At 38.8% G+C, this 12,572-nt stretch overlaps 2 protein-coding genes across 4 annotated transcripts; both read right to left on the reverse strand.

The window, feature by feature from the left end:
• Window positions 1-2,457: 2,457 nt before the first annotated feature.
• LOC137887627 (dynein regulatory complex subunit 4-like) lies at window positions 2,458-6,780 on the reverse strand. Of its 2 annotated transcripts, none has more exons than XM_068730736.1 (11): window positions 6,693-6,780; window positions 6,338-6,442; window positions 5,275-5,472; window positions 4,680-4,880; window positions 4,501-4,555; window positions 4,206-4,408; window positions 3,881-4,036; window positions 3,654-3,734; window positions 3,296-3,505; window positions 3,145-3,210; window positions 2,458-3,042 (listed from the first exon to the last, which is right to left on the reverse strand). In XM_068730736.1, exons 1-11 carry the CDS (start codon window positions 6,693-6,695, stop codon window positions 2,992-2,994), a joined length of 1,329 nt encoding a protein of 442 aa, XP_068586837.1. In that variant the 5' UTR covers window positions 6,696-6,780; the 3' UTR covers window positions 2,458-2,991. The 2 variants fall into 2 exon arrangements, with proteins under 2 accessions (XP_068586837.1, XP_068586838.1); XM_068730737.1 differs by having other exon boundaries at window positions 2,993-3,069.
• Window positions 6,781-8,032: 1,252 nt separating this feature from the next.
• On the reverse strand, window positions 8,033-12,212 carry LOC137887522 (transcription factor E2F5-like). Of its 2 annotated transcripts, none has more exons than XM_068730589.1 (10): window positions 12,027-12,212; window positions 11,409-11,562; window positions 10,951-11,060; window positions 10,689-10,844; window positions 10,506-10,549; window positions 9,718-9,782; window positions 9,310-9,625; window positions 8,951-8,998; window positions 8,794-8,838; window positions 8,033-8,688 (listed from the first exon to the last, which is right to left on the reverse strand). In XM_068730589.1, the coding sequence occupies exons 2-10, from the start codon at window positions 11,556-11,558 to the stop codon at window positions 8,576-8,578; spliced, it is 1,047 nt and encodes a 348-aa protein (XP_068586690.1). In that variant the 5' UTR covers window positions 11,559-11,562; window positions 12,027-12,212; the 3' UTR covers window positions 8,033-8,575. The 2 variants fall into 2 exon arrangements, with proteins under 2 accessions (XP_068586690.1, XP_068586689.1); XM_068730588.1 differs by having other exon boundaries at window positions 11,409-11,639.
• Between the last annotated feature and the right edge of the window lie 360 nt (window positions 12,213-12,572).

Here is a 12,572-nt window from a genome sequence, read left to right on the forward strand (position 1 = left end):
CACAGTGGTGTCCCATCTTTCCCTTCAGGCTGTTTATCCTATTGATTTAACAAAACCCAGTGTTTAAACGGAGGCTGTCTTTTTTCAAATTTCCAGCAATGCGGTAGACTCAAGGAGTAACGTATCTCAATTGAGAGGGGATATTAAACCTTAATGACTGGCCACAACGTCACCTGACCACTCTCACTGCATGGTTAGTAAAACAAGTATCGGTAATGTGGTTCACTATGAGACAATGACGCAGGCTATAACAGGTAGGTCCTTATGTGATGTAGAGTGCCCAAAGAAAAGTTATGAACATGAGGCAAGATATTCATACACACAGTTAAATACACAGTTCTTTAAGAGATCACAGTTTGACAAGAATAGCAAAGGATACATCTGTCCCTGTTTAAAGTATTTTAAATGTCAGTGGTAACTCACAATAATAACAAACTTGAGAAAAATAAAACTCACCAACAGTACAATCCATTAGCTTCTTTAAGTATCCTTTCAAGCTTCTATCAGCATCTCTAACTCAGCGGCGTCAACACACTCAGAGCTGACCTCTTTCTGAGTGGCACTCTGTTTCACCATCACTCCGACTTTCTTTACCTTTCACTCTCTCCTCCTGCACCCCTCCCACCTGTGTCCTCTCTCTCTCTCTCTCTCTCTCTCTCTCTCTCTCTCTCTCTCTCTCTGCTTTTAGCTGTTTGGGGCTGATGCTTGTCTTCATGTTTCATGAGTTATACATAGTTGACATGCTACCTTATGTTGCTTAGATATTTTCTCTGACAATGTGCAGAAAAGAGAGAGAGCAGCTTGGGTGTACTTAACCTCTTGAAACAGGACATGTCTCTCCATCATTAAGGTCACTGCTTGTATTTAGATGTACAGTATTTTGGTTTATGTGTTCCCAGTTCAGTATTTTTGGGCCATCATGAGGCTACAGGAAGGTCACAGCACTCAACAAGGTGCTCAAACAAGGTGAAAATCTGGATCATGTTAATCACACCCAGGATATCTATCCCATTCTCTAACTGTCCGATGTCTCCCACTGACTGATTCCCTATTGAGCTGTCTCTCAGCTGGGACCCATCTTGTGACTCTGGGCTTGTTGGGGGTGTAGTCTTACCAACAGGGTCGGGCCAGCAGAGACTGTGCAGGCTGTCACTGTTTGGACACATTTATCCCTCGGTCAGGCGGACTTACAATTGAGCCCTGTGCAAGGGCACAGCAGCCGGCTCCCCAGAGTCAGACCACTGTCTGCAGGCCCTGAAACTCAAGAGGGCTGAGTGAAAGGACCACCCCCTCCCTCCACTTGCTTTAGCTGTATGATACTGTGGCCTGCACTGGGACAATATCTTCCTCCTGTATTATTGATACAGCAGGGAACAGCGATCACTCAGTGCAACAGGGCTCGATTCACCACAGGAATATTCAATGAGAAACTGGATCCACCCCATATGTTCCTCTCTCTCTGCTGGAAACTCATGGCAGCAATCAGCTGGTGAAATTAGCTGTTGAGATTGGAATACTTGGTTTGAGTCCAATTTATAGCCCCCATCTTCCAGTGGAAATATACGATAAATACCTCAAATTACCCCTAAAGTTAGATGATCTTTGCCATAATTTACTGACATTAGAAGCTGAAGAATTAGTTAGAATTAGTTTTAATCCAAAAAATATTATAACTTCACTCCCCTTTACGACAATGTTTTAGTAGTAACCACTCGACAATAACACACCCTTCAGCAACTGGATTGTTTTTTCCATTAAATCTAACAATAAACGTCAAAATAAAATGTCCCTCTTCTACTTTACATCTTCTTACTTTTCAGCCTCTCTGGTGTCGAGAATACTCTATCAATCAAATTAAATTGTAATATCCGAGTTTGGTGGTAACTGAAAACTTTTGCTACTGCTTACGGACATTCCTTCCCAGCAGTAACGATCAGTTCTCAAATTAAGAATTTGGTTCCACTTCATGCACAAATGAATGTCTTTTTAGCCAATACAATTTTTGTATAGTGTCCCCTAATGTGACAATCACCATCATCCATTCTGAGAACACAAATATCAAAATATAAATGCAAAAAAATCATTGCTGTAATTCTGATACATAAGTAACAGAAACAATTATAACCAGAACTGTAAAGGACTTAACCAGAGGTTTAACCACACTAGTCATGTACTAGTGTGGTTCTCATAATGGGCTATAAACACATCACTTTTGAAGTACAGACAGATTGCACAAATAGCCTAAATAGAGCAGATTCTCTGCTGGTTTGCTGAACATGCTTTTTAAATATCACGTGATATTATTGAAATATATGAACTGCTAGTTGGAGATTTTAAAAAGGCATGCATGGCTCTCCTAGCATTACAAATGGTATGCGTAAGACACGTCTCGCTGTTAACAGACCACGTCAGAGCAGCCCATATTCTCATTGTTGTTTGTTGCAAAAACGATTATGTCTTATAATCTTTAATGATTCTGTGAACACAGCATGCAAATGACAGCAATCAAAAACCAGCCATGATGGAGAACAACAGCTCAACTAGTCCTGTAAAGCAACTGTAACTAGCTCAGTCAATCTGTAACAGTATCAGTAACTGACATTTTAGCTTAGTTAAGCTTCTTTTAAATCACATATTTAAATGTAGTTAATTCTAGGTTCATTTTCATATATCATTATACATCTTAATATATTGTCAGAAAGAGCAGAACAAAAATACATTTATCCCGATGACCTATCTATGAAAGAACAAAAGAAAAAATATATAAACATCCCAAAATAGTTTATTTTCTTAAACAAACTAGTTGTGAAGAAGTGGAGTGAAGAAACACATTTACAACCTGGGAAAATATGAGAAACGGTTGAGATTCTAATGAATCAGATGCAAAGAAAGTGAGATTTACTGTAAAGGGGTCGGTCTTTGGATTCATTGCCTCTCATTTTGGGGCAAACCCAAAATCAATTACAAACTTTTCCCAGTTATCAGCTGATCTCAAATGGCTTTACACAAAGCTTCATAGGTCAGCAGCAAATCCTTACGGGCCTGCCGGACACACAAGTATGAATATTACTACAAAATTGTGTATAACATCATCATTCATTTGACAAATGCATGACACTTCCAGGAAGTAAACAAACGTCTTACCTGGGAAAGCTGAGCTTTTCTGTACTCCAAGGTCTTGATGTAATTATTACTGGAGTCCAGATTTTTCTACAAGCAAAAACATGATTATTTTATGTTTTTTGTACAGAGGACAATGTGCAATAAAATACACATTATTTAAGAGAAAATTCACCTCAATTGTGTTAGTGACCCCATCAAGAGCAGTTTGGTCCATGTTAGAGGCAGAAAGCACAGAGAGGAGCTGAGCCTGCGTCTTCTCCAGGCCGTCTGTTAGGCCTTTCAGCTTCTTTTCCAGCGGCATGCTCTTCCAATCTGCTTCGTGCTGCACCTGCTGAATATTCTGAGTGAACGTCTTGTACCGCTCATCCCTCTCTAGCTGAAGCTGTATGACATGTGCACAGACAAAAATAAATGCAAAAACATTCACACAAATATGCAAAAGTAAATAAGCATTTGGTCACATCAGGTGTACATGAATCAACACTTCAACGTATCAACATGACACAGTGCAACTCAATCAAAGCATTTACCTTGCAGAATGTCTGTTCCAGTGTCTGATAATCCCTTTTCAGTTCATCCAGCTTCTTTTTTTCAACCTTTTCATTGACATCCTGTCAAAAACAGTGTCACAGTTTGACCTTTTGCTCGTGTGCAGTATGCTACATGTCAGGAACAATTAAGACACTGGCAGCAATAAATGTAAGTGCACAAAGTTTCAACCACAAAAAAAATTATTCACAAATACTACACCAACAACCTTTTTCAATGCAAAGTATTTCATTTTTCTCTCAATTTCCGCGTTCTTCTCTAAGACTTCTGAGAGAAGCTCAGCCATCTGCTTGTTCTCCAGCAAAAGGCGGGCCAGGTACTTCTTCTTCTCCTTCTGTGTCTTCTCCATCGAATCAATTTCTTCCTAAGAAAAGACAATAAAACAAACCATGTGAGAAAAAAAAACAGTTGGATCATGGGCATTTTTAATTGCAAAAAGAAAATTATCAACATACTCATCAATAACTAAATTAATAATGTGTTGCCGGTGTAAACAAAACACCTGAAATGTCTCTGAATGTGAGCACTTATACCTTGAGTGAATCGTTCACATCCAGTTCCTTTTCCATGACAGTATTGAATGCATTCAATTCAGTTAATGCTTTCTTGTGGTCTTCTACTAGAGCGTTGATGTGGCTGTTCCATTGATCTTCTATCTCACTGGTCTTATTTTTTGTCATGTTGTCCAGCTGTTGTTGTAGCAGCTCCAGCTTTTCACCATACTTGGCTTGGATTTCTACTCAAATAGCGACACAAAATGAGGGCTCCTGTTGAGTTTCTGACAGCACAGGGTGTTGAATTCAACTCAAAATGAGATTAGTTCTTTACCTGCAATTTGCTTCTCCTCTCTGTTTCTTATTTTAGTCATTTCTTCATCGTGTTTCTGTTGAGATAAAAACCAAAGTGTTGTTTGTAGCATTGACGAATTGGTGAAATATATCAAAGTAAAGAGACACATTAAATCCACAGATCTTTAAGTGTAGAAAATAATAGTGTGTGCTTCAAACCTGTTCAAGCTCCTCGACAAGGTTTTCATTGTCAAGCTCCTGCATGTCGACCATGACGGCCCTCATTTCCTTATGAAGCTCAGTCTCTAATTGTTCTTGCTCCTCCTGCACCACCTGTGTGGAGACTAAACCATCTGCTTTTAACTCAGAGGTTGTGTTCAGGTGTTCACACAGGAGGTGCTTCATCTTCTGCTTATACACCTGGTGGAAAACAAATGAATCAAATGTGCATTGTAAAATGTATTTAGCCCTTACATCTGTCAATGGATAATCTTTGCTTAACAAATGACAAACTAGTACTAGTATCTGAAAAAACAAGAATGCAATCACATGATTTTTCCTAACTTTTAAAGTTGAGAGGACAACCGGTACATGCCACTAAAATAAACTACGGAAGCACAATGGATTGTGGGATACTGAGGATAAAAAAACACACTGGCTGTGGATCAAAAAAAGGTTGCATCTATTGACTGCATTTAAAGATCCTTGTTACCTGTTCCGGCATAATATGAAAATAAAGACGTGGTCAAAATCTAGCCTGTGAATTTGGGTGCAGTTCAACTATAACTACAACACACCTGTGTATCAACCTCACCTTGATCTCTACTTGGTGGCGCCCCTCATCCTCCTCTACGTCCTTATCAAAATTCTTCTTTTCAGCATTGACCTCCTCTAGTTTACTGTCTGTGATCTCCCAAAATGTGTGGATCTTGTCCCTCTCCAGCTGAAAGTAGTTTCTCTCTTCCCTCTCTCTGTCCAGCTCCTCTCGAAGGCGCACGATGTGCTCTTCCAGCTGGAATACAGAAATGTATTTTAGTGCGGGCATATGAGCCAGACAATCTAGATGACCGTGTAGCCAATTACCTCATTTATCCTAAATGTCAAAGTCCAATGTTTAGTTCACAGGGGGCACTAATATGAATCAGACATATAATGTCTGCTGTGGCTCTGGAGATCTTTAAATATTCTGTTAACACAGAGAGAGCAGTCATGATGGAGAACAAAAATAGCTCAACTGGTCCTCTAAAGTTATTGTAAATAGCTTAACAAAGTAGCAGTAACTGTTATCTCAGCTCCTGACTCTAGTGAAAATGATTGTAATTGCACTTCTAGTAAATCACATATTTAATTGTAGATTAATTCATTATATCAATTTCAATATACATCTTAATATGTGAACAGACATACAGTAAAACAAAACTAAAATACATCCCTGTCAACAAATTCCAAAACGCTAAGAGAAAAACATATAACATATTACACAAAGAATAATGTATTTTCTATGTATCTAGGAATGGGCTTAGAGATTACCATTTTATAAGAAAAAGCCTGCAATAAAAAGTGGGGAATTTAAACTTGATAGGCATTTCACAAGACAGGGAGGGTCTTACGAAAAGATGCTTTAAGTAGCTTAAAGCATCTTAATATCCAGTGTTTTGAGAACTTCACTTATACTAGGAACCTAAAGCCGATATCTCGGCCTCTGTTGCATCGATTTTGACCATTCTTATCTAAACCTGTCTCTTGGGAGTCCTCCAGCTGTACTTGCTGAAATACCCATTTAATGTACAAATCACTTTGAAAAGGAAACTTTTCTTTTCTCCTGACATAAAATATACAAGCATCACTTCAACACACACCACACTTTAATCTCTGACCTGCTCCTTGGACAGCTCCTCCTTGGTGAATCCATCTATCAGTGTGGGCGTTCTGGCCTTTGCAGGCTTTTTACTTGAGCCTTTGCCTTTATTGCTTTTGGGTGGCTGCACAAAAGTCAACAAAACACAAACAAGTTAAAACTACCTTCTATTATCAAACCTAGCATATTTCTTCAATGTTGTTATTGGGGGGTAAGTAGCAACCCCAGTCTGCCTCTCATATATATATACACACACACATAGTTATACAGTCTATGGACTACACACGAGGAGCACACGCTATTCAACGTTACTGGAGCTCACTATGAACGGCCATTGTTGTGGTGAATTGTTTTTAAAAAAACGCTTTGCTTACCATCGTACGTTTTGATAGTTTTGAGAAGCTAGCTAGCTAGCACATCAGTTAGCACACAGAGAAGTCTGTCTCGAGCCTCGAGTTACAAACATGCGTTGCCGTAGCAACATGAGCACGTGGCTATTATGTGGTCAGATACCTCCAGGAGGGGGGGGGGGGTATTTAGGGACAGTGTACAATAAATGCTTTGCACCAGATGTAAACACAATGCTAGATCCATCTGTTGTCTCTGGGAGCTTTGACTACAGTTAATTTATTTGACAGGGTTCTGTGTTTATTAAAGGGCAAAAATGCACTAAAAGAACAATTTGTACAATTAAGTGAATATCTACAGATACAAAATGTGAATAAGACTTGAACTGTTGGTGACACCCAAGGACATAGTTGGGAGTTGGTCCGTTGACAGCTTTAAGAATTGATGAATGAATTTAATTTGAACCATATGTAAATCAAAAAACTAAATTATCCAATGTTTAATAACTGCATTTAAATACAGTTAGACCTTGGTTGGTCACTCACATTTCATATAGGAAATTAGTTTTTTGGTGATGATGATTTAATGTTACATGTAGGATGACTGGTATGTGGGGCAACACTGATATAGGCTAGTAACCTTTATATAACAGAATGAACATTTTTAAATATCCATGACTGTTACCCCCCCCCAATTTGTAAGGCAAGGCAAGTTTATTTATATAGCTCATTTAAACAACAAGGTAATTCAAAGTGTTTCACATAAAACCAAAGCATCAAAACACAAGGCAAAAGAAAAGGAGATTTAAAAACAACTAAACATTGAAACATTAAAAACAGTCATTAAAACACTAAAAAGCAGTGTAAGAAATAAAATACAGTAGTAAAATGCAGAAATTGATTAATATCCTTGAATCTGGTTCAAATAAAGGCAGCAGCAAACAGAAAAGTCCTAAGGGGTCGGGATGGTTCATAAGGTAGCAGCAGATCAGAGATGTATTTTGGCCCTAAACCATTCAGTGCTTTATATACCAAGGTATATTTAAGGTATATATGTGTTTCAGAAAGAATAAATCATATTGTGTTATCCTACTAAAAGCAGCTTGTTTCGTTAAGAACTACAAAGACCGACAATATCAGGAAAAAGTGGATTTGATGTGCATAATAGTCAAGGCACACACCCTAATCTTTAGTTTAAAATATGTATTTCATTTATTGTCATTGCACAACAAAATGCATTGGTAGGCCTGTTTCGCTACCCAAGAAAAACACACAGAAACCCCAAATTATATTATATGTGGAGGATGAATTAAGGGGTCTCACAGCCTGAGGAAAGACGCTGCTCATTAGTCGGTGGAGTAGCTGACTTTATTTTTTGCGAGATGGCAGCCGGGTGAACAGGCTGTGGCTAGGGTAGTGTTGTCTATTAATAGCATGTGGTTAAATACCACTACATGAAATACAATAACTTAAAGTTACTATCAATACTGAATAATATGAACCAAATGCATCTCAAATGATGTGTAAATACCACTTCAGCTCATTTTTCCTTATTCAGGCACAATCTATAGGAGGATAAATACAACTGTTGAGCCTCTTCACAAGGAGATCAGGCAGAACTGGCCATGGCTCTCGAGACGGTCCAGACTGAAATATCTCAAATACTGAATGGATTGGCACGACATTTTGTGCAGGCATTCATGCTCCCCAGAGGGTGAATCATACTTTTGTTTGTATTGGAATAAATAAATAAGTATTTACATTATTTTTGCTTCTCAGTATATGAATGAAGTAAACACAATGTTCAAAATCATTTGTTTATTATAATCAAATAACTATATTTAAAAACAGGCAAATGTACATTTCTGGAGTAAACTGCGTTCTTAAGTCCTTAACAAAGAGGTTTATGGTCAAACATTGAGCATGGGGGTGTCAAAGAGGTCAGAGAGGCCTTCACGCTCATCCAGATTGTAGACATATTCTTGTTCAGATGGGGGCGGAGATAGACGGAGGGGAGAGAAAACTGAAAAACAGAGGCAACCATGATTAATACAAATATTCTACATATACTAATATGATAGATATGAATAAAATATATAAATTAAGTCAGAAAATAAACTACACTTACCATCAGAGGCTATAAGATTCTTCAGCAGATCTGCATTCATTATTGCTACAAAATGAGGGAAGACATACTTATACATTAGTATACAGTCAAATAAACTGACATAAGAATCTAAAGAAAATAAATAATTCAGAGACACAAGATACAACAAGGGCCCTACCTTTGGTCGGGCGTAGTAGGTCCTGCAGTTCTTTTGATAAATCTCGCACTGGAAAAAAAAAATCAATGTAAAAGCCCTCAGCAATGACAGAGGCATGCATGAGGCATGAAAACATTATCGTGTAAGTATACAGGAAATCATCAAGCACACAGAGATACCATATACCAGATACCACCATCATGCATAACTGATAAACTCATTCAATGAAGGAAGAGCTCCACGTCTGTCTTGTCGCCATCTCAGTTAAGATAGGGAGCACGAGTGAGCCAATTTACTAGCAAGTTCAAGCCAAAATGGAGTCTTAGGTTTCTATTTCAACAAAAACACACTTCAGAAATTGTACTAACTAAAGCACTCACATTCAGATGAATCAGTTCTGTTCGGCTCAGCATTTGAACGCGATGACGGCTGAAGGTGCAGCATGTCCTCTATGAACGACCTTCTAGATTTGGGGCCATGTTTGATATTAGCTGAAGCCTGACACGGTGCGATGCTGCCTTCTGTCTCGTCTGAAGTGGACATGGCTGATTTGGCGCTCCGTAAAAGTTCCTCAGGGGGCGGGACTGGCAGCACGACAGGAACAGAGCTGACAGAGAGTTTGTTAAGAAGTACAACATCTATCGGCCCATTGATGCTTTTCAGATAGATCTGGTACTTTGCTGGGCAGTTCTGGACCTGAAAGAAGATGTATGCACATACGAAATCATCCCATCTGTATTAAAAGGAAGGAAAGAAACTACACTAGGTTCAATTGATGCAGAACTTACAGCTTTCGGAATGGGCACATCTAGCTGTGTGCCACATGGCGCTTGTACTGCCAAGAGAGTATTGCCTGAAAAAAAAAAGAAAAAAAAAAAAGAAGTGAGTGAAAATCCTTTCAAAAAGGACAATCATTTATTCTGGTCTGTACATACAAGTAAAAAAAATAAAAAAAATAAATGTTAGTGGTTCTTTATGCCTCTTCATGAACAAACTGAAACAATGTCAGCCATTGTGGTGATGCAAGTGCCATCATTAACTTATACAGCTGTGCTTGTCCAGCTGTGTTGATATCGCGCCAACAAGGAAATTATTCTAATAGCCAAAACATCCGTTGACTCTAAAATGCATTCTACTTTGACAATTCTACAACTTGACTGTTCAGAGCTGTAATGCTCCTGGAACACATTTCTAGATACTGCATAGAAATCATAGAGTAATAATAGTTTTTAACTCTGGATTTATCTCACATGATGACTTCATGATAAGTCCCCAATGTCCACATATGTTGGTGTACATTTATATTTAAAGAAGTTGGAAGAGACTGTTGGTTTTTGATCTTAAATCTCTGGAGTTTTCCTACAGATGCATCAATCTGTGCAACTCAACAACAGCAGAGATGAGGGAGGAAGACCTTTGCTGAGGAGACATTTGTCAAAAAGTAGGGCAAGGGTGTGCATGTAACTCTACTAACTCTCACCACTCCGCTATTTGAATTAGTTGCTGTATATATATAAAAAATAAAATAAAAAAATATGCTGACACAAGAATGTACACAGAAAAAACTGCAACTTACCGCTAAAGCAGTTGCAGATATCGTCATGATTCACATAGGTCAGAGTTGATTTGAGTCAAGGTTCAGTTTAAAACACCACATTATTTTCAGTTTTAACTACACTGTTAAAGCAAGAAACGTAACACATTTCAAACAAACGCGTAAATTGCAGCACTCTTTGCTACGTCTTTGTTCAAAGGATATTCGCTGCAGTCTTCTCTCGTGTTTCTGGTGCTCTGTTCAACCCAGAATTTCTGCTGGTCCAACATACTTTCCTTCTGCTCCAAGTCCTTCAGCTCCGCCCTCAGCGCCATCACTCTGTTGGTTACTCTGTATGCATTTTCTCCTGGCAATGTGCCACTTAAAGAAGAAATAATAAAAAAGCATATTTATATATTATAAAACATATTTTGCGCCACACGTCCATATTCAGATGCATGCACACAAGGCAAAGTTAAAAACTTACTTCCACTTTACAATGCTCTTGGAGATTTTCACAATCACACCAACTCCCTCCAAAACATTTGTGATGTCGTAGATTCGCCTTTTCTCTCCGACAGCCAGGACCCTGATGGCCTGTAAGAAGATACAAAAAAGCCCACTGAGCCTCCTCTCTCTCTCATCCTTTGATGAGTTTTGTTTACTCTACGGTCTGTGTGTCTCAGCCAACTATACTGACACAACCATGGGTTAATTAAAGAAAACCCAAATAAGCGCCAACTGTAGCACAAAAAAAAATACACATTTCTGACAAAGCATCCAAGAGCAACATTATAAAAAGGTCTTATTTGCTGGTGCACACTGTAATCTATTATCTAATTATCTTATTTGAAAGTGTTCTGTCATTTTATTCATTGTCCAAATGTAATGAAACATCTGCAGTGATGAGATCGGTGTTTGTTGTACCGGTCTAAGCTCACTTACGTCTCTCAGGTCCAGCACACCGCCTTCAGCTTCTTGTAACAAGCTGACAAACCTGGTGGCGAGCACAGTAAGGCTCCTCCGACTTCTCTGGTATATGGGGTTCTGGTCTGGCGTGGTGGTCTCTCCGTCTGGACTATCTTCAAGATCCATTCCCCTACACGTGAGAGCAGATCAAATGAGTCCCCGAAACCTCCCTGTTCTGTGATGTTCGAATCACCTGCAGAGAGCCCGCTTCACACAAACAGAAATATAGTTCTTCAAAATAAAAGTATTATCTGGGTTTGAGCCACAATTTGTATTTTTGAATAACGTTACATCTTGGAAGGAATACATTTTGGGGAAAAACGACATTGTCACGTACTTGTCTCTACTTTCATCAGAGCTCGTTTCTCTCTGATGTAGATTTATCGTGAAAGGTTTGTACCGGAAACACTAACATTGTGTGTAACTTTTCCCTGTTTCACAGCTAATATAATACCACTGTTTATACAAAGTGTTTCATGTACTGTGTAACTTTTCATTGCTCGAAAGCGCGCTTAAACATGCATACGAACAGGCTGTCTACGTGACCTCAGCACAAAGCATGCAAGTTATGATAAATAACAGTTTTTAACTCACCTGGTTAGTGTAACGGTAACGTTAGAGAGTTGCTGCCGACGGTACTAAACTGACGTTAGCAGTCCAGAGGACGACAACTGACAGTATTTAAAGCAGACACTACAGATTTTACTGAGATTCACGTATCTCACGTATCCACAGTTTAAATCCAATCTAAAGCCAATGTCTACGGTCCCACTTTACTGGTCGCCCCTCCCCCACTGTTGAGGAGTTAGGCGCCTATTTTTTTTCTAGCAGCCTGCCTTCACAATAAAAGCCCGACCATTTGAGCGACCACAATAAAATCCTCTCATACTAAAATGATTACAAAAGTGTAAAAGGGCACCCCGGAAGATATATTAACTTAATTATTAATTTGATACGTATTCCATCTACTTTAAGCTTTATAACTAGTCCAGCAACACTCAGAAGTTCGTTTGCCATATTTGTGTTATTCTCAGATATTTTATAATTAATTAAATGACCAAAACCATGCGGTTAACCAGTGTTGTTTGGGGCCATTGCTCATTTGGTAATCGAGGGACGTGCTCCTAAACTCATTATTAA

This window comes from Cebidichthys violaceus, unplaced genomic scaffold, assembly GCF_023349555.1.
Source record: "Cebidichthys violaceus isolate CVI_PGR_0920_01 unplaced genomic scaffold, fCebVio1.0.p SCAF_5, whole genome shotgun sequence".
Lineage (NCBI taxonomy): Eukaryota > Metazoa > Chordata > Actinopteri > Perciformes > Stichaeidae > Cebidichthys > Cebidichthys violaceus.